Source organism: Zonotrichia albicollis (assembly GCF_047830755.1).
Source record: "Zonotrichia albicollis isolate bZonAlb1 chromosome 34 unlocalized genomic scaffold, bZonAlb1.hap1 SUPER_34_unloc_1, whole genome shotgun sequence".
Taxonomy (NCBI): domain Eukaryota; kingdom Metazoa; phylum Chordata; class Aves; order Passeriformes; family Passerellidae; genus Zonotrichia; species Zonotrichia albicollis.
Window position 1 is genome coordinate 23,089 of NW_027428338.1, and position 25,819 is coordinate 48,907.

The 25,819-nt window shown below is 58.7% G+C and overlaps 2 protein-coding genes across 2 annotated transcripts in view; both read right to left on the reverse strand.

The window, feature by feature from the left end:
• The window catches only part of MTA2 (metastasis associated 1 family member 2), an 18,703-nt gene extending 10,407 nt beyond the window's left edge, over positions 1-8,296 (reverse strand). The window contains 13 exon segments of the mRNA XM_074533740.1: positions 147-244; positions 353-411; positions 1,780-1,854; positions 2,397-2,512; positions 2,682-2,757; positions 5,062-5,161; positions 5,243-5,345; positions 5,428-5,545; positions 5,648-5,711; positions 5,817-5,934; positions 6,746-6,839; positions 6,957-7,024; positions 8,078-8,296. Coding sequence (XP_074389841.1) covers positions 147-244; positions 353-411; positions 1,780-1,854; positions 2,397-2,512; positions 2,682-2,757; positions 5,062-5,161; positions 5,243-5,345; positions 5,428-5,545; positions 5,648-5,711; positions 5,817-5,934; positions 6,746-6,839; positions 6,957-7,024; positions 8,078-8,105 — 1,117 coding nt within the window. The 5' untranslated portion in view covers positions 8,106-8,296.
• Positions 8,297-8,584: 288 nt separating this feature from the next.
• Positions 8,585-25,819, reverse strand: part of EML3 (EMAP like 3) — a 29,537-nt gene continuing 12,302 nt past the window's right edge. The window contains 17 exon segments of the mRNA XM_074533741.1: positions 8,585-8,905; positions 9,893-10,023; positions 10,094-10,180; positions 10,183-10,191; positions 11,167-11,254; positions 11,338-11,348; positions 11,351-11,434; positions 12,723-12,811; positions 14,191-14,258; positions 16,969-17,100; positions 18,416-18,438; positions 18,441-18,540; positions 19,981-20,132; positions 21,779-21,899; positions 22,298-22,364; positions 23,923-23,990; positions 25,149-25,244. Of these exon segments, the coding sequence (XP_074389842.1) occupies positions 8,762-8,905; positions 9,893-10,023; positions 10,094-10,180; positions 10,183-10,191; positions 11,167-11,254; positions 11,338-11,348; positions 11,351-11,434; positions 12,723-12,811; positions 14,191-14,258; positions 16,969-17,100; positions 18,416-18,438; positions 18,441-18,540; positions 19,981-20,132; positions 21,779-21,899; positions 22,298-22,364; positions 23,923-23,990; positions 25,149-25,244 (1,470 nt within the window). The 3' untranslated portion in view covers positions 8,585-8,761.

Consider the following 25,819-nt stretch of genomic DNA (forward strand, 5'->3'; position numbering starts at 1 on the left):
GCACTGACTGTGGCAGCTCTCGCAGCTCAGCCCTTTCTGGAACCCCCAAACCCCAAAGACCCCCCATGACCTCAGGACCCCCCTAAACTCCCCAGGACCCCCCAGACCCTTTTGGGACCCCCCAAGCCCCCCCAGGCCGCACTGACTGTGGCAGCTCTCGCAGCTCAGCCCTTTCTGGAAGCCGGCCCCGTTGACGCCGGGTTTGGAGCCCACCGAGATGATCTGGTTGGGGTTGGGTTTGGTGCTGTTTGGGAATGGTGGGGAGGGGGTCAGAGGATTCTGGGGGGGTTCCAAGGGGGTCTCCTGTGCCCCCCCAGACCCGGCAGGGGGTCCCCAAAGCCCCCCCACTCACTAGGTGGGGATGTAGACTTGCTTCAGTTTGCTGTCGGCCTCCGCTGCCTTCAGCCTCTTCTGCGAGCAGGGAGGGGGTCAGGGGGGCACTGAGCCCCCCAAAACCCCCAGATCAGCCCCCAACAACCCCCCAAAAACCCCCAAATCATCCCCCCCAAAACCCCCAGAGCAGCCCCCAACAACTCCCAAACCAGCCCCCCAGATCAGCCCCTCAAAAACCCCAAATCAGCCCCTCAAAACCCTCCAGATCAGCCCCCCAAAAACCCCCAGATCAGCCCCCCAAAAACCCCTCAAATCAGCCCCCTAAAACCCCCCCAAAACCCCCCAGATCAGCCCCCCAACAACCCCCAGAGCAGCCCCCTAAAACCCCCCAAAAACCCCCAAATCAGCCCCTCAAAAGCTCCCCAAAACCTCCCAGATCAGCCCCCAAAAATCCCAGAGCAGCCCCCAAAAAACCCTCAAATCAGCCCCCTAAAACCCCCCCAAAACCCCCCAGACCAGCCCCCCAAAAACCCCTCAAATCAGCCCCCTAAAACCCCCCAAAAATCCCCAGAGCAGCCCCCAAAAACCCCTCAAATCAGCCCCCTAAAACCCCCAAAACCCCCAGACCAGCCCCCCAAAAACCCCTCAAATCAGCCCCCTAAAAGCCCCCCCAGATCAGCCCCCCAAAAGCTCCCAGAACCCGCCCAGATCAGTCCCCCAAAAACCCAGATCAGCCCCTCAAAAACCCCCAAATCAGCCCCCTAAAAGCCTCCAAAAACCCCCAAATCAGCCCCTCAAAACCGCCCAGATCAGCCCCCAAAGCTCCCCAAAACCGCCCAGATCAGCCCCCAAGAACCCCCAAATCAGCCCCCCAGATCAGCCCCTCAAAAACCCCCAAATCAGCCCTCAAAACCCTCCAGATCAGCCCCCCAAAACCGCCCAGATCAGTCCCCCAAAAACCCCCAAATCAGCCCCCTAAAACCCCCCAAGTCAGCCCCCAAAACCCCCCAGATCAGCCCCTCAAAACCCTCCAGATCAGCCCCCCAAAAGCTCCCCAAAACCGCCCAGATCAGTCCCCCAAAAACCCCAGATCAGCCCCCCAAAAACCCCTCAAATCAGCCCCCTAAAAGCCCCAAAACCCCCAGATCAGCCCCCCAAAAACCCCAGATCAGCCCCCCAAAAACCCCCAAATCAGCCCCTCAAAAACCCCCAAAACCCCCCAGATCAGCCCCCCAAAACTCCCAAATCAGCCCCCCAAAAAACCCCATATCCACCCCCAAACCCCCATTCCAGCATCCCCAACCCCCTGTAACAACCCCAAAACCCCACACCAGCCCCCCAAAACCCCACACCAGCCCCCCAAACCCCAAACCCCGCCCCCAAACCCCCATTTCAGCCCCCCAAAGCCCAAACCCCGCCCCCCCAAGCCCCCTCCCCAGCCCGTACCTGCTGGATGTAGCGGTCAGTGGTTTTCCACATGTAGTAGAACTGCACAATGCTGGCCAGAGACTTCCATGGCAGCTGTGGGCACCAACCCTGAGCTCGAGGGGATCCCTGATCCCTAAAAAACCCCCAAAAAAACCCCAAAAAACCCCCAAAAAAACCCAAACCCCCCCCCAAAAAAAATGCCAAAAAAAAAACCCACCCCAAAAAAAAAAACCCAAAAAACCTCAAAAAAAACCCCAAAACCCCCCCCAAAAAAACCCCAAAAAAACCCTGAAAAAAAACCCTCCAAAAAAAACCAAAAAACCCCCAAAACCACCCCCAAAAAAACCCACCCAAAAAAAACCCACCAAAAAACAGAAAAAAAACCCAACCCCCCCCCCAAAAACCCCCTCCAAAAAAAACCCCAAAAAACCCCCCAAAAAAAAACCCACGCAAAAAAAACAAAACCCCCCCCCAAAAAAAAAAAACCGGAAAAATCCCAAAAAACCCCAAAAACCCCCCAAAACCCTCCCCAAAAAAAAAAAACCCAAAAAAACCCCCCCAACCCCCCCCCCCCAAAAAAAAAAAACTAAAAAAAAAACCCCCAAAAAACCCCAAAAAGGGGCTCCCCCACTCACAAAGTCCTGCCTGATGTCGTTGAAGTCCTTGCCGTATTTCTCCAGGGCCTCCTCGAACAGCATGGCCTCGGACGCCGACCACTCCTCCATCTCATCGCGGCACAGCACCGGCCCCCCTGCGGCACCAGCGTGGCCATGGCCCGCGCCAGGTCGTACCCGTTCCTCTGCAGCGTGTCCATGGCGTGGAACTGGGGACAATGGGACGTACTGGGGGAACTGGGAGGGACTGGGAGGGGTTTAACAGGGTGTTTGTGGGGTTTTGGGAGTTTTGGGGGGATTCAGGGCCCCCCTGCGGCACCAGCGTGGCCATGGCCCGCGCCAGGTCATAGCCGTTCCTCTGCAGGGTGTCCATGGCGTGGAACTGGGGACAATGGGACATACTGGGAGCACTGGGATGTACTGGGAGAGCTCTAACAGAGAGTTTGGGATATTTTGAGGGGAGTTTGGGGGGTTTTGGGGCAGGTTTGGGGGGTTTTGGGGCAGGTTTGGGGGGTTTCAGGGCACCAGCGTGGCCATGGCCTGTGCCAGGTCGTACCCGTTCCTCTGCAGGGTGTCCATGGCGTGGAACTGGGGACAATGGACGTACTGGGGGAACTGGGAGGGACTGGAAGGGTCTAACAGAGGATTTGGGGCAGGTTTGGGGGGGTTTTGGGGGATTCAGAGCCCCCCTATGGGACCAGCATGGCCATGGCCCGCGCCAGGTCATAGCCGTTCCTCTGCAGGGTGTCCAGCGTGGAACTGGGGACAATGGGACATACTGGGGGAACTGGGAGGGACTGGGAGGGGTTTAACAGGGTGTTTGTGGGGTTTTGGGGCAGGCTTGGGGGGTTTCAGGGCACCAGCGTGGCCATGGCCCGCGCCAGGTCATAGCCGTTCCTCTGCAGGGTGTCCATGGCGTGGAACTGGGGACAATGGGACATACTGGGGACAATGGGACGTACTGGGAGGGGTTTAACAGGGTGTTTGTGGGGTTTTGGGGGGATTCAGAGCCCCCGTGCGGCACCAGCGTGGCCATGGCCCGCGCCAGGTCATAGCCGTTCCTCTGCAGCGTGTCCATGGCGTGGAACTGGGACAATGGGACGTACTGGGGGAACTGGGAGGGACTGGGAGCCACTGGGAAGGGTTTAACAGGGTGTTTGTGGGGTTTTGGGCAGGTTTGAGGAGTTTGGGGCACGTCTGAGGGGGTTTTGGGGGTTTCAGGGCACCAGCGTGGCCATGGCCCGCGCCAGGTCATAGCCGTTCCTCTGCAGCGTGTCCATGGCGTGGAACTGGGGACAATCACACATACTGGGAGCACTGGGAGGGACTGGGAAGGGTTTAACAGGGTGTTTGTGGGGTTTTGGGGCAGGTTTGGGGGAGTTTTGGGGGGATTCAGAGCCCCCCTGTGGGACCAGCATGGCCATGGCCAGTGCCAGGTCGTAGCCATTCCTCTGCAGGGTGTCCATGGCGTGGAACTGGGGATAATGGGACATACTGGGGGAACTGGGAGCCACTGGGATGTACTGGAAGGTGTCTAACAGGGGATTTGAGGCAGATTTGGGGGGTTTTGGGGCAGGTTTGAGGGAGTTTGGGGCAGGTTTGCGGGGGTTCTGGGGGATTCAGGGCACCAGCGTGGCCATGGCCTGAGCCAGGTCATTGCTGTTCCTCTGCAGGGTGTCCATGGCGTGGAACTGGGGACAATGGGACATACTGGGGGAACTGGGATGTACTGGGAAGGCTCTAAGGGTGAGTTCTGGAGGGTTCTGGGGACTCTAAGGGGAATTTGGGGGATCTCACGAAATCATTGGGGTCACTTAAGGGGATATGGGAGTCCTCAGGAGGTTCCAAGGAGGTTTTGGGGTGTCCCAATGGGAAATAAAAAGTTCTAAAGAAGATTTTGGGCTGTTCCAGCTGAAAGTGAAAAGTTCTGAAAAGGTTTTGGGGTGTCTCAGCAGAAAATAGAGAATTCTGAGGAGATTATGCTGTCTCAATTGGGAAATGTAGGATCTAAAAACGTATTTAGGAGTCCCAATGGGACATAAGGAGTTCTAAGGAAGTTTTGGGGTCTCCTAGGGGGAAATGGGGAGTTCTGAGAAGATTTTGGGGTCTCCCAGTGGGAACTGAGGAGGTTTTAAGGAAGTTTTGGGGTCTCCCAGTGGGAGCAGAGGAGTTCTGAGAAGACTTTGGGGTCTCCTAAAGGGAAATTGGGGGGTTCTAGAGAGGTTTTGGGGTGTCCTAGTGAGAACTGAAGGCTCTAAGGGAGGTTTTGGGGTGTCCAGTAGAAAATAGAGAATTCTGAGGAGATTACGGTGTCTCAATTGGAAATGTAGGATCTAAAAACGTATTTAGGAGTCCCAATGGGACATAAGGAGTTCTAAGGAAGTTTTTTGGGTCTCCTAGGGGAGTTCTGAGAAGATTTTGGGGTCTCCCAGTGGGAAATGAGGAAGTTTTAAGGAAGTTTTGGGGTCTCCCAGTGGGAACTGATTGCTCCAAGGGAATTTTGAGTCTCCCAGTGGGAGCAGAGGAGTTCTGAGAAGACTTTGGGGTCTCCTAAAGGGAAACTGGGGAGTTCTAGAGAGGTTTTGGGGTGTCCCAGTGGCAACTGAAGGCTCTAAGGGAGGTTTTGGGGTGTCCCAGTGGGAAATTGGGCTCCAAGGTAATTGTGGGGTTCGGGGTCCCCCCTCACCAGGGTGATGTCCCGCGAGGCCGCGGCCGCGCTCATGTGCAGGCTGGGCTGGCGGATGGAGCTGCTGCAATCCAGAGCCCGAGCAAACGTCCCCACAGCCCTGGGGGGGGGCACAGGGGGGTCAGAGGGGTCCCCCCAAATCCCCCCGACCCCCCCACAGCTCCCCCAGCGCCCCCCTCACCGAGCCACCACCAGGAACTGGTCGATCTGTCTGTCCGTCAGGGGGTTGTCGGGGTCCCACACCTTCATCTCCATCTTCTGCTGGTTCCTGTTGTCTGACTCACCTGGGGGGGGTTTGGGGGGGCTCTCAGGGTGAACCCCCCCAATCCTGCACCCCCCTGAAACCCCCCCTGGACCCCCCCAAACCTTCAGCCAGGCGCTCGGGGATCTCAGCCTGGTACTTGCAGCCCACCCGGATCTCGCCCTGATCCGCCAGCAGCGTTTTCTGCACGGGGTCGAACACCAGCGAGTAGAAGAAGCAATCCTGTGGGGAGGGGGCACATGGGGAGGGGGCAGCAAGGTGAGGAGGGGGCTCAGCATCCCCAAAACCTCCCCCAGACCCATTTTGGGGCCACCCAGATCTCACCTCCTTCTCCAGGTACTGCCCCAAGATGTCGGTCTCATTCAGCAGCGTCACGCTGCACTTCCCCCTGAGGGCAAAAATTGAGGAGGGGTCACCCCAAAACCCCTCCCCATGCACGGGGAACGCCCCCAGACCCTTTTCCACCCCCCAGAGGGGCTTTTGGGCCCGGTACCGGATGTGGGTGGCCGGCAGGGACTCGAACTGGCGGGACAGGAACAGCTCCCGGTGCTTGAGCTGGTGCCGCTGCTGCTCCGTCATCGGCGGCTGCTTCGACTCCTCCTCGAACTCGCCTGGGGGGCCCGGGGGGGTCACACCGGGGTGTCCCCCACCCCCCCAAAATCCAGCTGGGAGGGCCATTGTTCTCCCAAAACCCCCCCAGGGAATTTGGCAACGCCCCGAGAAAGGGGAGGGGAAAAAAGGGGAGGGGCTGTGGGAGGGTGGGGACAGCCAAAAAGGGCAGGACCCCCCCCAAAAGAAGGGCAGGACCCCCCCCAAAAGAAGGGCAGGACCCCCAATTTGATGAAAGGGTGGGTTGGGGTTCAATCCTTTACTTGTGACCCCCCCCAAAATTGCAAACCCTCCCCAGAAATTGCCAAACCCCCCCTAGAGCAATTCAAACCCACCCCTCAAATTGGGGGTGTCTCTATGGGAAGGGTCATGGATCCCCTTCCAAAACCCCAAAATTACCCCAATAATGTCAAAAAGCTCTCCCCAAAATTTGGGGGCACTTGATTGTGATGAGTGGGTCACAGACCCCCCCCCAAACTCCCCAAAATTCCCGAACCCCCCAAAGCAGGGCCAGCATCAATGAGGATCCCCCACCCCCTCCAAACCCCCCAAAACCCCTTAAAAACCCCCAAAATTCCTGAACCCCCAATGCAGGAGAAGCACCAACGCTGCTCCACCCCCCACCCCTCTCCAAAGCCCCCCAAAACCCCTCAAAAACCCCCAAATCCCCCCCAAAACCCCCACCCATGGGCAGTGCTGTTGGCCTGGCTTTTAGAGCTGCCCCCCAAACCCCTCAAAACCCCTCAAATCCCCCCCAAAATCCCTCAAATTCCCCCCCAAAACCCCTCAAACACCCCCAAGCCCCCCACTCACGGGCATTGCTGTCGGCCAGGCTGTTGAGGCTGCTGGAGATGTCGCGCCGCCGGAACAGACAAACCACCTTGGCCTCCACATTGCCATTGGCCGTCTGGGGAGGGGGCACACAGGGGGTCAGGGGGGCTCCCCAAACTTGGGGACCCCTCCCCAGGGCTTGGGGACCCCCCCCAAGAACGGGGGAACCCTCAGGAATGAGGGGGGGTCTCACCTTGTTGAGCTCCTCGATGCGCCGCACCAGGTAGGGGTTGCTGGAGGAGTTCTCGAAGTAGACGTAGTCTGGGGAGGGAAAAATGGGGTAAAAATTGGGGGGCCGTGAGGGGAAACCCCCTCCCCAAAAATCCCTGTCCCCAAAAATCCCTTTCTTTGAACGCGCCAAGATTTTTCTTCTTTCCTCCCAAAAATCCCAAAAAATCTGGGGGGGCTTCATAGCCAGATATTCCCCTCATGGGGGTGGGGGGGTTGTTACCCCAAAGGACCCCACCCCATTTTCCTCCCATTACAAACCTCAACACAGACCCTCCCCTCACAGATAGAGGGACAAGACCCCCCCCCCCCAAAAAAAAATTTTGGGGTCCCCCTCCTGGGGTTCTCCTCTTATGAAAGGAACCCCCTTTTTTCTTTAGATTTTGAACGGGGGTCGTCTCCCACCTCCACCCCTCAGGATTTGGGGTCCCCCCCATGGCCCCCTCCTCATTTCTGGGACCTCCTTTTCCTCACAGCGCCCCAATTCCCCTCACGAACACCCCAAATCCCCTCAGGAACCCCCTAAACCCCCTCACGGGACTCTTTTATTTTCGGGACACCTTAAATTCTCCTCACGGGACCCCTCCCCATTTCCGGGACCCCGAAATTCCCGCACGGGACGCCCCCGCCCCGTTATTGCCTCACAAGATACCCCCGCTGTTCCTGGGACCCCCAAATTCCCTCACAAAACCCTTTCTCTCTTTCCGGGACCCCCAAATCCCCTCACAAAACCCTCTCCCCTTTTCCAGTACCCCCGAATTCCCTCACAAAACCCTTTCTCTCTTTCCAGGACCCCCAAATCCCCTCACAAAACCCTTTCCGTCTTTCCAAGACCCCTAAATCCCCTCACACACCCCCCCTTTCCGCTGTGGGACCCCTCACGCCTCCCCCTTTCCGGGACCCCTCACGGACCCCCCTTAACCCCTCACGGGCACCCCCCCAAATCCCCTCACGGCCCTTCCCGCGCCTCACGGAACCCCCAAATCCCCTCACGGACCCCCCCTCCCGCTTTCCGGGACCCCCCAAATCCCCTCAGGGCCCTCCTGGCCGTCCCTCCCGGCGGCCCGCGCCCCCCGGCCCGCTCACCGCCGACGCGGTACATGTTGGCCGCCATGGCCGCTCGTTCGGCCGCGCTACCCCCGGGCCCGGCCCCGGCCGCGCTTCATCGCCGCTCCCGCCGCCTCCGCGCCGGCACGGCCGGTTCGGAGCCCTTCGGGCACCTCCGGAGAAGCTTCGGGCACCCCCGGAGACGTTCGGCAACCTCCGGCAAGGCCTTTCGGGCACCTCCGGAAAGGGTTTGGGCACCTCCGGAAAGGCTCGGGTATTGCCGGATTCGTTCGGGCACCTCCGGCACGACTTCGGCGCCGCCTCGGGCGCTTCCGGAGAGACCTCGGCACTTTTCGGCTCAGCTTCGGGAAAGCCTCGGCTCAGCCTCGGCTCTCTCCGTCACTCCTCGGCTCAACGTCGTCTCTTTCCGTAAGGCGCTCGGCGAGTTCCGCCAGAACCGGAAAGGCGCCGAGGGCGGCCAGGAGGAAGAACCCGCAGCGCTTCCGGGAAGCGGCGGCGGCGATTCCGGGGCGCGGAGGAAACGGCGAGGCCCTACCCTGACCCCAAGGCTTTTATTGACGCCTCTCACAGTGCAGCGCGAAAAACGCGGCCGGGGAGGAAGGCTTTCACCGACCAACCCGCGAGCCGCTCTTTGGTCCCAAGAAAGAAGGGGAAAAGGGAAGAGGAGGAAGCAGCGAGGAAGAGGAGGAGGAAGAGGAGGCCTCAGCCGCTGTCGCCGCCGGGCAGGACGCGCCACTGGAAGACGCTGGTGTCCTTCCCGCCCAGCGACACCAGGTGCCCGTCATCGTGCGTGAAGCGCACGTTGGTCACGTGGCTGCCGTGCCCGCCGTACACGTGACTGGGAGCCTGTGAGGGAATGGGCGGGACACGTGAGGGAGCGGTCACGTGGTCACACCCACGCAGAGCCACGCCCACCTCAAAATGGGGACACACCCCCCGAAATTTGGGGTCTGGACCCCCCCAATATCCCAAAATTTGGGTCAGGGACCCCCCCAGAACTGGAGTCTGGACCCTCTCCCCCCGATACCCCAAAATTCCCATCGTGGATCCCCCAAAACACTCAGCCTGTGCATCTGGAGACCCCTGCCCCCCAAATCAGAGTCTGGGACCCCCAAACTGGGGACTGAGACCCTTCCCCAGGACCCCCAGAGCCCCCTGCCCACCTTGGGCCGGGCACAGGGGCACTGGAACAGGTGAACCTGGCACAATCAGGACCCTCCTGCCCCCCAATTCTGGGTCTGAGACCCCCCAAACTGGGACTGGGACCCCCATACCGAGCCCCCCATGCCCCCCAGAGCCCCCTGCCCACCTTGGGCCGGGCACAGGGGCACTGGAACAGGTGAACCTCACCCAAGCACAGCTCCCGATCTCCCAAATTGGACCCCAGGAACCCCCCAAATCTGGGTCTGAGATCCCCCAAATCGGGGTCTGGGACCCCCATAACCCCCATACCGAGCCCCCCACGCCCCCCAGAGCCCCCTGCCCACCTTGGCCCGGGCACAGGGGCACTGGAACAGGTGAACCTCACCCAATCACAGCTCCCGATCCCCCACATTGGACCCCAGGAACCCCCCAAATCTGGGTCTGAGACCCCCCAAATCGGGGTCTGGGACCCCCATACCGAGCCCCCCACGCCCCCAGAGCCCCCTGCCCACCTTGGGCCGGGCACAGGGGTACTGGAACAGGTGAACCTCACCCAATCACAGCTCCTGATCCCCCAAATTGGACCCCAGGAACCCCCCAAATCTGGGTCTGAGACCCCCCAAATCGGGGTCTGGGGCCCCCATAAGCCCCATACCAAGCCCCCCACGCCCCCCAGAGCCCCCTGCCCACCTTGGGCCGGGCACAGGGGTACTGGAACAGGTGAACCTTGCAGAAGTCGTCGGCCACGGCCACCACGCGCTCGTGGTGCGAGCGGCACAGGGAGTTGATGTCGGTGCCGTCAGAGCCGTCCGGCCACACCCCTGGGACACACAGGGGGTTCAGGGGGACCCCAAAAGCCCCCCGGGCGCCCCCCTGAGCCCCCAGACCCACCGAAGACGTGGAAGCCCAGCACGCAGGTGTAGGACGCCCACTCGCGGTCGCGGCTCTCGAAGCGGTTCCGCAGCAGCTTGCAGCCCCGGCCACGTCCCCTGAAATGGGGGGAGAGACCCCCAAAATGTGGGGTGGGGAGGGGGAGAGATGCACCCAAAATGAGGGGTTTGGGAGCAGTGAAAACCCCCCAAAATTTGGGGGGTGGGCAGTGAAATCCCCTCAAAATTTGGGGTTGGGGGTGGGAGAGATTCACCCCAAAATGGGGGGGGGGTGGGCAGTAAAATCCCCTCAAAATTTGGGGTTGGGGGTGGAGAAATCCACCCCAAAATGTGGGGTGGGGGTGGGCAGTGGAATCACTTCGAAATTTGGGTGGGGGGCAGTGAAATCACCCAAAATTTGGGGTTGGGGATGGGAGAGATTCACCCCAAAATTTGGGGGGGTGGGCAGTGAAATCCCTTTAAAATTTGGGGTTGGCGGTGGGAGAGATTCACCCCAAAATTTGGAGGGTGGGCAGTAAAATCCCCTCAAAATTTGGGGTTGGGGGTGGCAGAGCTTCACCCCAAAATTTGGGGAGGGTGGGCAGTGGAATCCCTTCAAAATTTGGGGTTGGGGATGGGAGAGATTCACCCCAAAATCTGGGGTTTGAGAGCAGTGAAAACTCCCCCAAAATTTGGGGGGTGGGCAGTAAAATCCCCTCAAAATTTGGGGTTGGGGGTGGGAGAGATGCACCCCAAAATCTGGGGTGGTGGGCAGTGAAACCCCCCCCAAAATTTGGGTGGGTGGGTGAGGGCAATGAAAGGCACTCAAAATGAAGGAGGGGGGAGAGAAAGGGAAACCCCCCCAAAATTTGGGAATGAGAGGGGGAAATGAGCCCCCCAAAATTTGGGAATGAGAGGAAAATGAAATCCTAAAAATCTGAGAATGGGGGAGAAAATGAGACCCCCAAAATTTGGGGAGGGGCAGGGAAAGCGAGACCCCAAAGTTTGGGGGTCCCATCAGGGTCAGGGGGGTCTCGGCAGGGTCAGAGGGTCCCGTTCCCCCCAGGGGGAGCCCCCCCAAGCCCCCAGACTCACAATAGAGAATCTCATAATCCCCCGAGTTGGACATGATGAAGCGCCCGTCCTTGGACCAGTCCAGGTGGGTGATGAAGCTCGAGTGGCCCTGGGGGTGGCATGGGGGGGTCAGGGAGATTTGGGGACCCCCCGAGCCCCCCCCAGAGCCCCCCCCAGAGCCCCCAGACTCACGGTGCAGCGGCGAAGCGGCTGAACTTGCGGCCGCCCTCGGCCACGCTGTAAATGTAAATGAAATTGTCGTGGGAGCCGATGGCCAGGAAGGTCCCGTCTGCAATTGAGGGGAGGGGCATATTGGGGGGTCAGGGGGGGGTCTGACACATTAGGGGGGGGTCCCACACAATGGGGGGGTCGGGGGGGTCAGGGGGTCCCACATATTGGGGGGTTTGGGGGCGGGCAGGGGTCCCACACAGTAATGTAAATGTAAATGAAATTGTGGGAGCCAATGGCCAGGAAGGTCCTGTCTGAAATTGAGGGGAGGGGGCGCATTGGGGGGGCTCTCACACATTGGGGGGGTCGGGAGGGGTCTGACACATTAGGGGGGGGTCCCACACAATGGGGGGGTTGGGGGGGGTCAGGGGGTCCCACACATTTGGGGGTTTGGGGGCGGGGGTCCCACACAGGGATGTAAATGTAAATGAAATTGTGGGAGCCGATGGCCAGGAAGGTCCTGTCTGCAATTGAGGGGAGGGGGCATTGGGGGGTCAGGGGGGGGTCTCGCACATTGGGGTGGTCAGGGGGTCCCACATATTGGGGGGGTCAGGGAGGGGTCTGGGGGTCCCACACATTGGGGGTTTGGGGGCGGGGGTCCCACACAGGGATGTAAATGTAAATGAAATTGTGGGAGCCAATGGCCAGGAAGGTCCTGTCTGGAATTGAGGGGAGGGGCATATTGGGGGTCAGGGGGGGGTCTCACACATTGGGGGGGTCAGGGGGTCCCACACATTGGGGGGTTTGGGGGCGGGCAGGGGTCCCACACAGGGATGTAAATGTAAATGAAATTGTGGGAGCCAATGGCCAGGAAGGTCCTGTCTGCAATTGGGGGGGGGGGACATTGGGGGGTCAGGGGGTGTCACACATGGGGGGGGTCGGGGGGTCCCACATATTGGGGGGGTCGGGGGGGGTCAGGGGTCCCAGATATTGGGGGGTTTGGGGGTTTGGGGGTGGGGGTCCCACACAATGCTGTAAATGTAAATGAAATTGTCGTGGGAGCCGATGGCCAGGAAGGTCCCGTCTGCAATTGAGGGGGGGGACATTGAGGGGGTCGGGGGGGGGGGTCTCACATATGAGGGAGGTCAGGGGGGTCTCACACATTGGGGGGGTCAGAGGGGGTCTCACACATTGGGGGGGTCAGGGAGTCCCACATATTGGGGGGGTTTGGGGGCGAGGGTCCCACACAGGGATGTAAATGTAAATGAAATTGTGGGAGCCGATGGCCAGGAAGGTCCCGTCTGAAATTGAGGGGAGGGGGCGCATTGGGGGGGGTCTCAGACATTGGGGGGGGTTGGGGGAGGGTCAGGGGCACTTCAGGGACACTTTGGGGACACTCTGGGGCTCACCCGGTGAGAAGCGAACCACCGAGAGCTGCTCGTTGCCATCAGAGCCCCCGGCCAGGAGCTGCCGAGTGCCCGTGTCCAGCACCAGCCACCTGGGACACGGACAGACAGGGGGACACGGACAGACAGAGGACATGGGGATGGACAGGGGACAGGGGGACACAGGGACAGACAGGGGACACGGACGGACAGGGGACAGGGGACAGACAGGGGGACATGGGACAGACAGGGGACACGGGACAGACAGGGGACGGGGACAGACAGGGGGACATGGGGACAGACAGGGGGACAGGGACGGACAGGGGGACATGGGGATGGACAGGGGACAGACAGGGGGACGGGACAGACACGGGGACACCAGGACAGACAGGGGGACAGACAGGGGACAGGGGACAGACAGGGGGGACAGGGTACAGACAGGGGGACACCAGGACAGACAGGGGGACAGGGGACAGAGAGGGGGACACGGACAGACAGGGGACAGGGACAGACAGGGGACAGACAGGGGGGACAGGGTACAGACAGGGGGACACAGGGACAGACATGGGGACAGCAGGACACAGACACAGGGACATGGGGGGACAGGGGGATGTGGGCACTGTCCCCCTGATGTCCCCGTGTCCTCCCCGTCCTCCTGTCTATCCTGCTGTCCTCCTGTCCGTCCCCGTGTCCCCCTTATGTCCCCCCATGTCCTCCTGCTCCCCATGCTCCTCTGTCTCCCCTCCAGTGTCCCCCTGTCCTCTGTCCCCCTGTCCGTCCCCATGTCCCTCTGTCCGTCCCCTGTCCCCTGTCTGTCCCTCTGTCCCCTTGTCCGTCCCGGTGTCCCCATGTCCCCCTGTCTGTCCCCATGTCCCTCTGTCCGTCCCCCTGTCCATCCCGGTGTCCCCCTCTCTGTCCCTCTGTCCCCCTGCCCATCCCACTGTCCCTCTGTCCCTCTGTCCGTCCCCATGTCCCCCTGTCTGTCCCTCTGTCCCTCCCGGTGTCCCCCTGTCCCCCTCTCTGTCCCTCTGTCCCCCATGTCCCCCCATGTCCCTCTGTCCGTCCCTCTGTCCGTCCCGGTGTCCCCCTGTCTGTCCCTCTGTCCCTCTATCCGTCCTGGTGTCCCTCTGTCCGTCCTGGTGTCCTCCTGTCCGTCCCAGTGTCCCTCTGTCCCCCTGTCCGTCCCAGTGTCCCTCTGTCCCCCTGTCCGTCCCGGTGTCCCCCTGCCCATCCCAGTGTCCCCCTGTCTGTCCCTCTGTCTGTCCCGGTGTCCCCCTGTCTGTCCCAGTGTCCCCCTGTCTGTCCCAGTGTCCCCCTGTCCGTCCCTCTGTCCCTCACCTCCCGCTCAGCAGCCCCACATCCCCCCTGTCCCCCATGTCCCTCTGTCCCCCTGTCCCCTCCATGTCCCCCCCATTCCCCTGTCTGTCCCGGTGTCCCCTGTCCGTCCCGGTGTCCCTCTGTCCGTCCCGGTGTCCCCCTGTCCGTCCCTCACCTCCCGCTCAGCAGCCCCACGGCCACCACGTGTCCCGCGGGGTGGAAGTCCGCGCACAGCCCGGTGTCCTGGGGGTGGGGAGGGGTCACGGAAGGGGACCCCAAACTGGGGGTACCCAACCCCCCCCCGCACCCCAAACCGGGCTCTGCGCCCCCAGACCCAATTCGGGGGTCCCCAGCCTGGGGGTGCTCCTGGTCCCTTGTGCCCAAAGCACCCCCTGACCCCCCAAAGCCCCCCAAAAAGGGCTCCTGGCCCCCCCAAAGCACCCCCTGACCTCCCCCTGCCCCCCCCGGTGTGTCCCCCTCCCCAATTTGGGGGTCCCAGCCCACCTCCAGCCCAGGGTGTGATCCTGGTCCCTCCCCAGCCCTTCCGGACCCCCATTACAGACCCCAAACCCCCCAAAATCCCCCCAGACCCCCCAAATCTCACACCTGACCACTCCCCTGCCGCCCCCTCCCCAATTCGGGGGTCCCTGCCCACCTCCAGCGCCAGGCTCCAATCAGGAGTGACCCAACCCTTCTGTACCCCCATTACCAACCCCAAAACCCCCCCAAATCTCACTCCTGACCCCCCCCAGTGTGTCCCCCTCCCCAATTCGGGGGTCCCATCCCACCTCCAGCCCAGGGTGTGATCCTGGTCCCTCCCCAGCCCTTCTGGACCCCCATTACAGACCCCAAATCCCCCCAGACACCCCCAAATCTCACTCCCAGTGTGTCCCCCTCCCCAATTTGGGGGTCCCAGCTCCAGCGCCAGGCTCCAATCAGGAGTGACCCAACCCTTCTGTACCCCCATTACCGACCCCAAATCCCCCCAAAACCCCCCCAAATCTCACTCCTGACCCCCCCCAGTGTGTCCCCCTCCCCAATTTGGGGGTCCCTGCCCACCTCCAGCGCCAGGCTCCAATCAGGACACGCTCCTGTTCCCTTGTCCCCAACCCTTCTGTACCCCAATTACCGATCCTAAACCCCCCAAAACCCCCCCAAATCTCACTCCTGACCCCCCCCAGTGTGTCCCCCTCCCCAATTCGGGGGTCCCAGCCCACCTCCAGTGCCAGGCTCCAATCAGGAGTGACCCAACCCTTCTGTACCCCCATTACCGACCCCAAACCCCCCCAAATCTCACTCCTGCCCCCCTTTGGGGTGTCCCCCTCCCCAATTTGGGGGTCCCACCTCCAGTGCCAGGCTCCAATCAGGACACGCTCCTGTTCCCTTGTCCCCAACCCTTCTGTACCCCAATTACCGATCCTAAACCCCCCAAAACCCCCCCAAATCTCACTCCTGACCCCCCCCAGTGTGTCCCCCTCCCCAATTTGGGGGTCCCAGCCCACCTCCAGTGCCAGGCTCCAATCAGGAGTGACCCAACCCTTCTGTACCCCCATTACCAACCCCAAATCCCCCCCAAATCCCCCCAAATCTCACTCCTGCCCCCCCCAGTGTGTCCCCCTCCCCAATTCGGGGGTCCCACCTCCAGTGCCAGGCTCCAATCAGGAGTGACCCAACCCTTCTATACCCCAATTACCAACCCCAAATCCCCCCAAATCTCACTCCTGCCCCCATTTGGGGTGTCCCCCTCCCCAATTCGGGGGTCCCAGCCCACCTCCAGCGCCAGGCTCCAATCAGGAGTGACCCAACCCTTCTGTACCCCCATTACCGACCCTAAATCCCCCCAAAACCTCCCCAAATCCCACTCCTGCCCCCCCCCCGGTGTGTCCCCCTCCCCAGTTTGGGGGTCCCACCTCCACCTCCGGCTCCAGGCCAGCGCCTGCTCTATGTCCCTTGTCCCCACAGCCCTGTACCCCCATTACTGACCCCAAACACCCCCAAATCTCAGTCATGCCCTCCTTTGGGGTGTCCCCCTCCCCAATTCGGGGGTCCCATCCCACCTCCAGCATCAGGCTCCAATCAGGAGTGACCCAACCCTTCTGTACCCCCATTAGAGACCCCAAACCCCCCCAAATCCCACTCCTGGCCCCCCCCAGTGTGTCCCCCTCCCCAATTTGGGGGTCCCTTTGCACCTCCAGTGCCAGGCTCCAATCAGGACACGCTCCTGTTCCCTTGTCCCCAACCCTTCTGTACCCCAATTACCGACCCCAAATCCCCCCAAATCTCACTCCTGACCCCCCCCAGTGTGTCCCCCTCCCCAATTCGGGGGTCCCAGCCCACCTCCAGCGCCAGGCTCCAATCAGGAGTGACCCAACCCTTCTGTACCCCATTAACGACCCTAAATCCCCCCAAATCTCACTCCTGCCCCCCCCAGTGTGTCCCCCTCCCCAATTCGGGGGTCCCCTCACACCTCCAGTGCCAGGCTCCAGGCCAGGGCATGTTCCCAGTCCCTTGCCCCCACAGCCCTGTACCCCCACTATAGACCCCAACCCCCCTCCCAAATCCCCCCAACCCCCCTCCCAAATCCCCCCAACCCCCCCCAAATCTCACTCCTGCCCCCCTTTGGTGTGTCCCCCTCCCCAATTTGGGGGTCCCCTCGCACCTCCAGTGCCAGGCTCCAATCAGGACACACTCCTGTTCCTTTGTCCCCAACCCTTCTGTACCCCAATTACCGACCCTAAATCCGCCCCAAAACCCCCCCAAATCTCACTCCTGACCCCCCCCCCAGTGTGTCCCCCTCCCCAATTCGGGGGTCCCAGCCCACCTCCAGCGCCAGGCTCCAATCAGGAGTGACCCAACCCTTCTACACCCCCATTACTGACCCCAAACCCCCCCAAATCTCACTCCTGCCCCCCTTTGGGGTGTCCCCCTCCCCAATTTGGGGGTCCCAGCCCACCTCCAGGGCCAGGCTCCAGGCCAGCGCGTGCTCCCGGCCGTCCCACAGGCACAGCTGCCGGTCGTGGCCGCAGGTGAGGAAGCGGCAGCAGTTGGGGTGCGTGGCCAGACCCCAAACCTCGTCCGTGTGACCCTGGGGGGGTTCGGGCAGGGGCACCCCAAAAACCACCCCGAAAACCCCGTTAGAAACACCCTGAGGGGCTCAGGGAGCTGGGGGACCCCAAAAACCACCCCGAAAACCCCATCAGAACCATCCTGAGGGGCTCAGGGAATGGGGGACCCCAAAACCAGCCCCAAAAATCCCCTTAGAACCACCCAAAGGGCACAGGGAGCTGGGGGACCCCAAAAACAACCCCAAAAATCCCATTAGAACCACCCTGAGGGGCTCAGGGAATGGGGGACCCCAAAAACAGCCCCAAATACCCCCTCAGAACCATCCAAAGCTCTCGGGGAGCTACGGGGACCCCAAAAACCCCATCAGAACCATCCTGAGGGGCTCAGGGAACGGGGGACCCCAAAAACAACCCCAAAAATCCCATCAGAAACACCCCAAAGGGTTCAGGGAACGGGGGACCCCCAAAAAATCCCCTTAGAAACACCCAAAGGGCACAGGGAGCTGGGGGACCCCAAAAACGACCCCAAAAACCCCATCAGAAACACCCCAAAGGGCTCAGGGAACCGGGGACCCCAAAAACGACCCCAAAAACCCCGTTAGAAAAAACCCAAAGGGTTCAGGGAACGGGGCACCCCAAAAACCACCCCGAAAACCTCGTTAGAAACACCCCAAAGGGTTCAGGGAATGGGGGACCCCAAAACCAGCCCCAAAAATCCCATTAGAACCATCCTGAGGGCTCGGGGAGCTGGAAACTCCAAAAACGACCCCAAAAATCCCGTCAGAAACACCCCAAAGGGTTCAGGGAACGGGGGACCCCAAAAAATCCCCTTAGAACCACCCAAAGGGCACAGGGAGCTGGGGGACCCCAAAAACGACCCCAAAAACCCCATCAGAACCATTCTGAGGGGCTCAGGGAACGGGAGACCCCAAAAACGACCCAAAAATCCCATCAGAAACACCCCAAAGGGTTCAGGGAATGGGGGACCCCAAAAACAACCCAAATACCCCCTCAGAATCATCCAAAGCTCTCGGGGAGCTACGGGGACCCCAAAAACGACCCCAAACACCCCCGTCAGAGGCACCCCAAAGGCTTCAGGGAACGGGGGACCCCAAAAACCCCATCAGAACCATCCTGAGGGGTTCAGGGAACGGGGCACCCCAAAAACAAGCCCAAAAATCCCATCAGAAACACCCCAAAGGGCTCAGGGAATGGAGGACCCCCAAAACCACTCCAGGCATCCCAAAACCACCCCGGGCACCCCAAAACCACCCCGGGGACCCCAAAACCACCCCGAGCACCCCAAAACCACCCCGGGGACCCCCCGAATCCCACCTGCACGATGGGGGTGAAGCCGCAGCCAGCGAGCCCCTCAGCAGCGCGTTCCGCGTGGTGCCCACCAGCAGCTCCTCGCCGGGACCCTCGGCGATCGTGCGCACGGCGCCGAAGCTCTCGGGGAGCTGGAACCCAAAAATCCCCAAAAAATCCCGTTAGAAACCCCCAAAGCTCTCGGGGAGCTGGGGACCCCAAAAAATCCCAAAAATCCCGTTGGAAACACCCCAAAGCTCTCGGGGAGCTGGGCACCCCAAAAATCCCAAAAAATCCCGTTAGAAACCCCCCAAAGCTCTCGGGGAGCTGGAGATCCCAAAAAATCCAAAAAAATCCCATTAGAAACCCCCAAAACTCTTGGGAGCTGGGGACCCCAAAAATCCCGTTAGAACCATCCTGAGGGCTTGGGGAGCTGGGAACCCCAAAACGACCCCAAAAATCCCGTTAGAAACACCCCAAAGGGTTCAGGGAATGGGGGACCCCAAAAACCCCGTCAGAAACACCCAAGGGAGATTTTTAGGGCACTAAAAGAGATTTTTGGCTACCCAGGGATATTTTTAGGGCACCAAGGGAGATTTTGGGGCATTAAAGGAGATTTTTGAGGCACCAAGGGAGATTTTGGGGCACTAAAGGAGATTTTTATGGTTCCTGGGGCTGTTTTTTGGGGCACTAAAGGAGATTTTTGGAACACCAAGGGAGATTTTGGGGCACCAAGGGAGGTTTTTAGGGCACCAAGGGCGGTTTTGGGGTTTTGGGGCACCAAGGGCGCTTTTGGGGCACCAAGGGCGCTTTTGGGGTTTTGGGGCTGTTTTTTGGGACACTAAGGGAGATTTTTGGGACACCAAGGGAGGTTTTGGGGCACCAAGGGAGGTTTTTGGGGCACCAAGGGCGGTTTTGGGGATGTTTTTTGGGCACCAAGGGAGGTTTTTGGGGCACCAAGGGTGGTTTTTGGGGTTCTGGGGCTGTTTTTTTGGGCACCAAGGGCGGTTTTTGGGGTTTTGGGGCTGTTTTTTGGGGCACCAAGGGCGGGTTTTGGGGTTTTGGGCTGTTTTTTGGGACACCAAGGGCAGTTTTTGGGGTTTTGGGGCTGTTTTTTGGGACACCAAGGGAGGTTTTTGGGGTTTTGGGGCTGTTTTTTTGGGCACTAAGGGAGGTTTTGGGGCACCAAGGGCGGTTTTTGGGTTTTGGGGCTGTTTTTTGGGGCACCAAGGGCGGTTTTTGGGGTTTTGGGGCACTAAGGGCGGTTTTTGGGGTTCTGGGGCTGTTTTTTGGGGCACCAAGGGAGATTTTTGGGACACCAATGGAGATTTTGGGGCACTAAGGGAGATTTTGGGGCACTAAAGGAGATTCTTATGGTTCCTGGGGCTGTTTTTTGGGGCACCAAGGGAGATTTTTATGGTTCTTGGGGCTGTTTTTTGGGGCACCAAGGGCAGTTTTTGGGTTTTGGGGCACCAAGGGAGGTTTTTGGGGTTTTGGGGCTGTTTTTTGGGGCACCAAGGGCGGTTTTTGGGGTTTTGGGGCTGTTTTTTGGGGCACCAAGGGCGGTTTTTGGGGCTCTGGGCTCTGCCCACCTCCACCTCGTGCAGCAGCTCCAGGCTGGCGCTCCAGCTGAGCAGCCTCCGGTCCTTCCCGCCGCCGCTGAGCACGGTCCCGTCCCGGCGGCGGCACAGCGCGAACACGCTGCCCTCGTGCGCCCGCGTCTGCTGCCCGATCTGGTACATGTCTGGGGGGCAGGGTCAGCCCCAAACCCACCCAGAACACCCCAAAACAGCCCTCAAAATATCCCAAATCCACCCCAAAAACAGCCCCAAATCCACCCCAAAATACCCCAAAAACAGCCCTCAAAATACCCCAAATCCACCCCAAAAACAGCCCTCAAAATATCCCAAATCCACCCAAAAACAGCCCCCAAAATATCCGAAATCCACCCCAAAACCAGCCCCAAATTCACCCCGCAATACCCCAAGAATAGCCCCCAAAATATCCAAATCCACCCCAAAAACAGCCCCCAAAATATCCGAAATCCACCCCAAAACCAGCCCCAAATTCACCCCGCAATACCCCAAGAACAGCCCCCAAAATATCCCAAATCCACCCCAAAACCAGCCCCAAATCCACCCCAAAAACAGCTCCAAATTCACCCCAAAATAGCCCCAAAACAGCCCCAAAACCAGCCTCTAAAATATCCCAAATCCACCCCAGAATACCCCAAAATATCCCAAATCCACCCCAAAACCAGCCCCAATTCCACCCCAAAATACCCCAAAACAGCCCCAAAACCAGCCTCTAAAATATCCCAAATCCACCCCAGAATACCCCAAAAACAGCCCCCAAAATATCCCAAACCCACCCCAAAAACAGCCCCAATTCCACCCCAAAATATCCCAAAAATATCCCAAAAACAGCCCCAAATCCACCCCAAAATACCCCAGAAACAGCCCTCAAAATAACCCAAAACCAGCCCCCAAAATACCCCAAAAACAGCCTCAAACCAGCCCCCAAAATACCCCAAAAACAGCCCCAAACCAGCCCCTAAAATATCCCAAATCCACCCCAAAACCAGCCCCAAATCCACCCCAAACCAGCCCCCAAAATACCCCAAATCCACCCCAGAAACAGCCCTCAAAATACCCCAAATCCACCCCAAAAACAGCCCCCAAAATATCCCAAATCCACCCCAAAACCAGCCCCAATTCCACCCCAAAATACATTCCACCCCAAAATACCCCAAAAATATCCCAAAAACAGCCCCAAACCAGCCCCTAAAATATCCCAAATCCACCCCAAAACCAGCCCCAATTCCACCCCAAAATACACCAAAAATATCACAAAAACAGCCCCAAACCAGCCCCTAAAATATCCCAAATCCACCCCAAAAACAGCCCCAATTCCACCCCAAAATACACCAAAAATATCACAAAACCAGCCCCAAACCAGCCCCCAAAATACCCCAAAACAGCCCTCAAAATATCCCAAATCCACCCCAGAAAGAGCCCCCAAAATATCCCAAATCCACCCCAAAACCAGCCCAAATTCCACCCCAAAATACCCCAAAAACAGCCCTCAAAATATCCCAAATCCACCCCCAAACCAGCCCCCAAAATACCCCCAAAAACAGCCCCAAACCAGCCCCCAAAATATCCCAAATCCACCCCAAACCCACCCCAAAATACCCCCAGAAACAGCCCCCAAAGTATCCCAAATCCCCCAAATCCCCCAAATCCCCCCAAACTCCACCTTTTCCCCCCTTGCCCGGCGTGCAGGTCCAGGTGAGGATGTTCCCCTTAAAAACCTCACCCCAAAACCACCCCAAATCCCCCAAACCCCACCCCAAATCCTCCAAATCCCCCAAATAACCCCAAACCCCACCTTTTCCCCCCTTGCCCGGGGTGCGGGTCCAGGTGAGGATGTTCCCCTCCGAGTCCCCGGTCAGCAGCGCCCCGGCCGCGTCGAAGATGAAGCACTGGATAAATTTGGGCTTCTTGTACTTCTGAAACAGGGGAAAAAGGGCTGAGCCACCCCAAAAGCCACCCAAAAAAACCCAAATCCCCACAAAGCCACCCCAAAAACATCTGATCCTCACAAAGCCACCCCAAAAACCCCAAATCCCCACAAAGCCACCCCAAAAAAAAACCCCAAATCCTCACAAAGCCACCCCAAAAACGCCAAATCCCCACAAAGCCACCCCAAAAAAAACCCCAAATCCCCACAAAGCCACCCCAAAAACGCCTGATCCTCACAAAGCCACCCCAAAACCCCCGAATCCCCAAAAAGCCACCCCAAAAAAAACCCCAAATCCCCACAAAGCCACCCCAAAAACCCCTGATCCTCACAAAGCCACCCCAAAAACCCCAAACCCCAAAATGCCCCAAATCCCCCATTTCTGACCCCAAAGATCCCGTGTTTCTTGGTGAGCGTGGCCCCGCTCCACGTCCAGAAGAACACGTGGGATTTCAATCCCCCAAAGCCCCAGACCCCAAATGACCCCAAATGACCCCAAACCCAATCCCAAACCCTGAAATGCCCCAAATCCCCCATTCCTGACCCCAAATCCCCCATTCCTGACCCCAAATCCCCCATTTCTGACCCCAAAGATCCCAGGTTTCTTGGTGAGGGTGCCCCCCGCTCCAGGTCCAGAAGAAGACGTGGGATTTCAATCACCCAAACCCCAAATGGTCCCAAATGACCCCAAATCCCCCAAATGACCCCAAACCCCAATCCCAAACCCCAAATGACCCCAAATCCCCCAAAATGCCCCAAATCCCCCATTTCTGACCCCAAAGATCCCGTGTTTCTTGGTGAGGGTGCCCCCGCTCCAGGTCCAGAAGAACACGTGGGATTTCAATGCCCCAAAGCCCCAGACCCCAAATCCCCCCCAAACCCAAACCCCAGACCCCAAATGACCCCAAACTCCCAAAATGCCCCAAATCCCCCATTTCTGACCCCAAAGATCCCGTGTTTCTTGGTGAGGGTGCCCCCATTCCATGTCCAGAAGAAGACGTGGGATTTCAATGCCCCAAAGCCCCAGACCCCAAATGACCCCAAACCCTGAAAATGCCCCAAATCCCCCATTTCTGACCCCAAATCCCCCATATCTGACCCCAAAGATCCCGTGTTTCTTGGTGAGGGTGCCCCCGTTCCATGTCCAGAAGAACACGTGGGATTGCAATGCCCCAGACCCCAAATGACCCCAAATCCCCCAAATGACCCCAAATGCCCCATTTCTGACCCCAAATCCCCCGTTTCTGACCCCAAAGATCCCGTGTTTCTTGGTGAGGGTGCCCCCATTCCATGTCCAGAAGAACACGTGGGATTTCAATGCCCCAGACCCCAAATGGTCCCAAATGACCCCAAACCCCAAATGACCCCAAATCCCCCGTTTCTGACCCCAAATCCCCCAAATGACCCCAAATCCCCCATTTCTGACCCAAAGATCCCGTGTTTCTTGGTGAGCGTGGCCCCGCTCCAGGTCCAGAAGAACACGTGGGATTGCAATGCCCCAAAGCCCCAGACCCCAAATCCCCCCAAACCCCAATCCCAGACCCCAAATGACCCCAAATCCCCCATTTCTGACCCCAAATCCCCCATTTCTGACCCCAAAGATGCCGTGTTTCTTGGTGAGGGTGCCCCCGCTCCATGTCCAGAAGAACACGTGGGATTTCAAAGATTTCAATGCCCCAGACCCCAAATGACCCCAAATCCCCCATTTCTGACCCCAAATCCCCCGAATTGCCCCAAATCCCCCATTTCTGACCCCAAATCCCCCATTTCTGACCCCAAAGATGCCGTGTTTCTTGGTGAGGGTGCCCCCATTCCATGTCCAGAAGAACACGTGGGATTTCAATGCCCCAGACCCCAAATGACCCCAAAGCCCCCATTTCTGACCCCAAATCCCCCAAATCCCCCAAATCCCCCATTTCTGACCCCAAATCCCCCGTTTCTGACCCCAAAGATGCCGTGTTTCTTGGTGAGGGTGCCCCCATTCCATGTCCAGAAGAACACGTGGGAATTTGCCGCTGCTGACGATGCTGCCGCTGTCACGGGGGTTGAACTCCACCGTCAGCACCGACTCGTTCGTGCTCTGCAGGGTTTGGGGGGATTTGGGGTTTTTTGGGGGGATTTGGGGTTTTTTGGGGCATTTGGGGTTTTTTTTGGGGCTTTTAGGGGTGATATTTGAGGGGTTTTTGGGGGCATTTTAGGGGGTTTGCAACGGGATTTGGGGTGGAATTTGAAGTGGAACTTGGGCGATTTGGGGAGTTGGGGGACTTTGGGGTGGGTTTGGGGGGATTTGGGGTTTTTTGGGGGGGGTTTGGGGCTTTTAGGGGTGATATTTGAGGGTTTTTGGAGGCATTTTAGGGGGTTTGCAACGGGATTTGGGGTGGGTTTGGGGTGGAACTTGGGCGATTTGGGGAGTTGGGGGACTTTGGGGTGGGTTTGGGGGGATTTGGGGTTTTTTTGGAGGATTTGGGGTTTTTTGGGGTTTTCTTGGAGGATTTGGGGGTTTTTGAGGGGGATTTAGGGTGGGTTTGGGGTGGGTTTTGAGGGATTTGGGTGGTAGGTTGAGGGATTTGGGAGGTGATTTGGGTTTGGGGTTTTGAGGGGTTTAGGGTGGGTTTGGGGGATTTGGGGTGGGTTTGGGGTGGGATTTGGGGTTTTTAGGCGGTTTTGGGGGGGATTGGGGTGGGTTTGGAGTGGGTTTTGGGTTTTTTGGGGGTTTTTGGGGTGGGATTTGGGGTTTTTAGGTGGTTTTGGGGGGATTGGGGTGGGTTTGGGGTGGGTTTTGAGGTTTTTGGGGTGGGTTTTGGGGTTTTGGGAGTTTTGGGGTTTTGGGGGTTTTGGGGGTGGGTTTTAGGGTTTTTGTGGTGGGTTTTGGGGCTTTTTGGGTTTTGGGTTTTTTTGGGGGTTTTGGGGTTTTCTGGGGTTTTTGGGGTGGGTTTTGGGTTTTTATGGGGTGGGTTTTTGGGGTGGGTTTAGGGTTTTCTGGGGTTTTTGGGTTTTTGGGGTTTTATGGGGGTTTTTGGGGTGGGTTGGGGAGGGTTTGGGGTGGGTTTTGGGGTTTTTGGGTTTTTTTGGGTTTTTTTGGGGTTTTTGGGGAGGGTTTGGGGTGGGTTTTGGGTTTTTTTTGGGGAGGGTTTGGGGTGGGTTTTGGGGTGGTTTTTTGGGGTTTTTGGGGTTTTTTGGGTTTTGGGGTTTTTGGGGTGGGTTTGGGGGGTTTTTGGGGGCGTTTTGGGGCTCCCACCTTGACCTCGGCCTGCTTGGTGCCGCGGGCGCAGTCCCACACCGACATCATGTGCTCGTTGGAGTCGTCGACCACGCACAGGAACGCGCCCTGGTCCTGGGGCACCCCAAAAAAAACCCCAAATTTGGCTTTTTTGGGGGGTATTTGGGGTGTTTTGGGGTGTTTTTAGGGGATTTTGAGGTATTTTTGGGATTTTTAGGGTCACTCACAGCCGTGGGGAAGGCGAGCGAGTCCACACCAATGGGGTTTGTAGAGGGTTTTGTGGGGTGGTTTGGGGGTATTTTGGGGTGTTTTGGGTGCTCTGGGGATATTTTTGGGGTATTTGGGGTGTTTTTGGGGTGTTTTTGGGGTTTTAGGGTCACTCACAGCCGTGGAGAAGGTGAGCAAGCCACCAGTGATTTCAAAGGGTTTTGTGGAGTGGTTTTGGGGTATTTTTGGGGGTATTTTGGGGTTTTTTGGGGGGTATTTTGGGTGTTCTGGGGATGTTTTGGGGTATTTCGGGCTGGTTTTGGGTATTTTTGGGGTATTTTGAGGTATTTTTGAGGTTTTAGGGTCACTCACAGCTGTGGAGAAGGCGAGTGAGCCACGGAGGTTTTCAGGGTATTTTGGGGAGTTATTTGGGTATTTTGGGTGTTCTGGGGGTGTTTCTGGGCTATTTCGGGGTGGTTTTG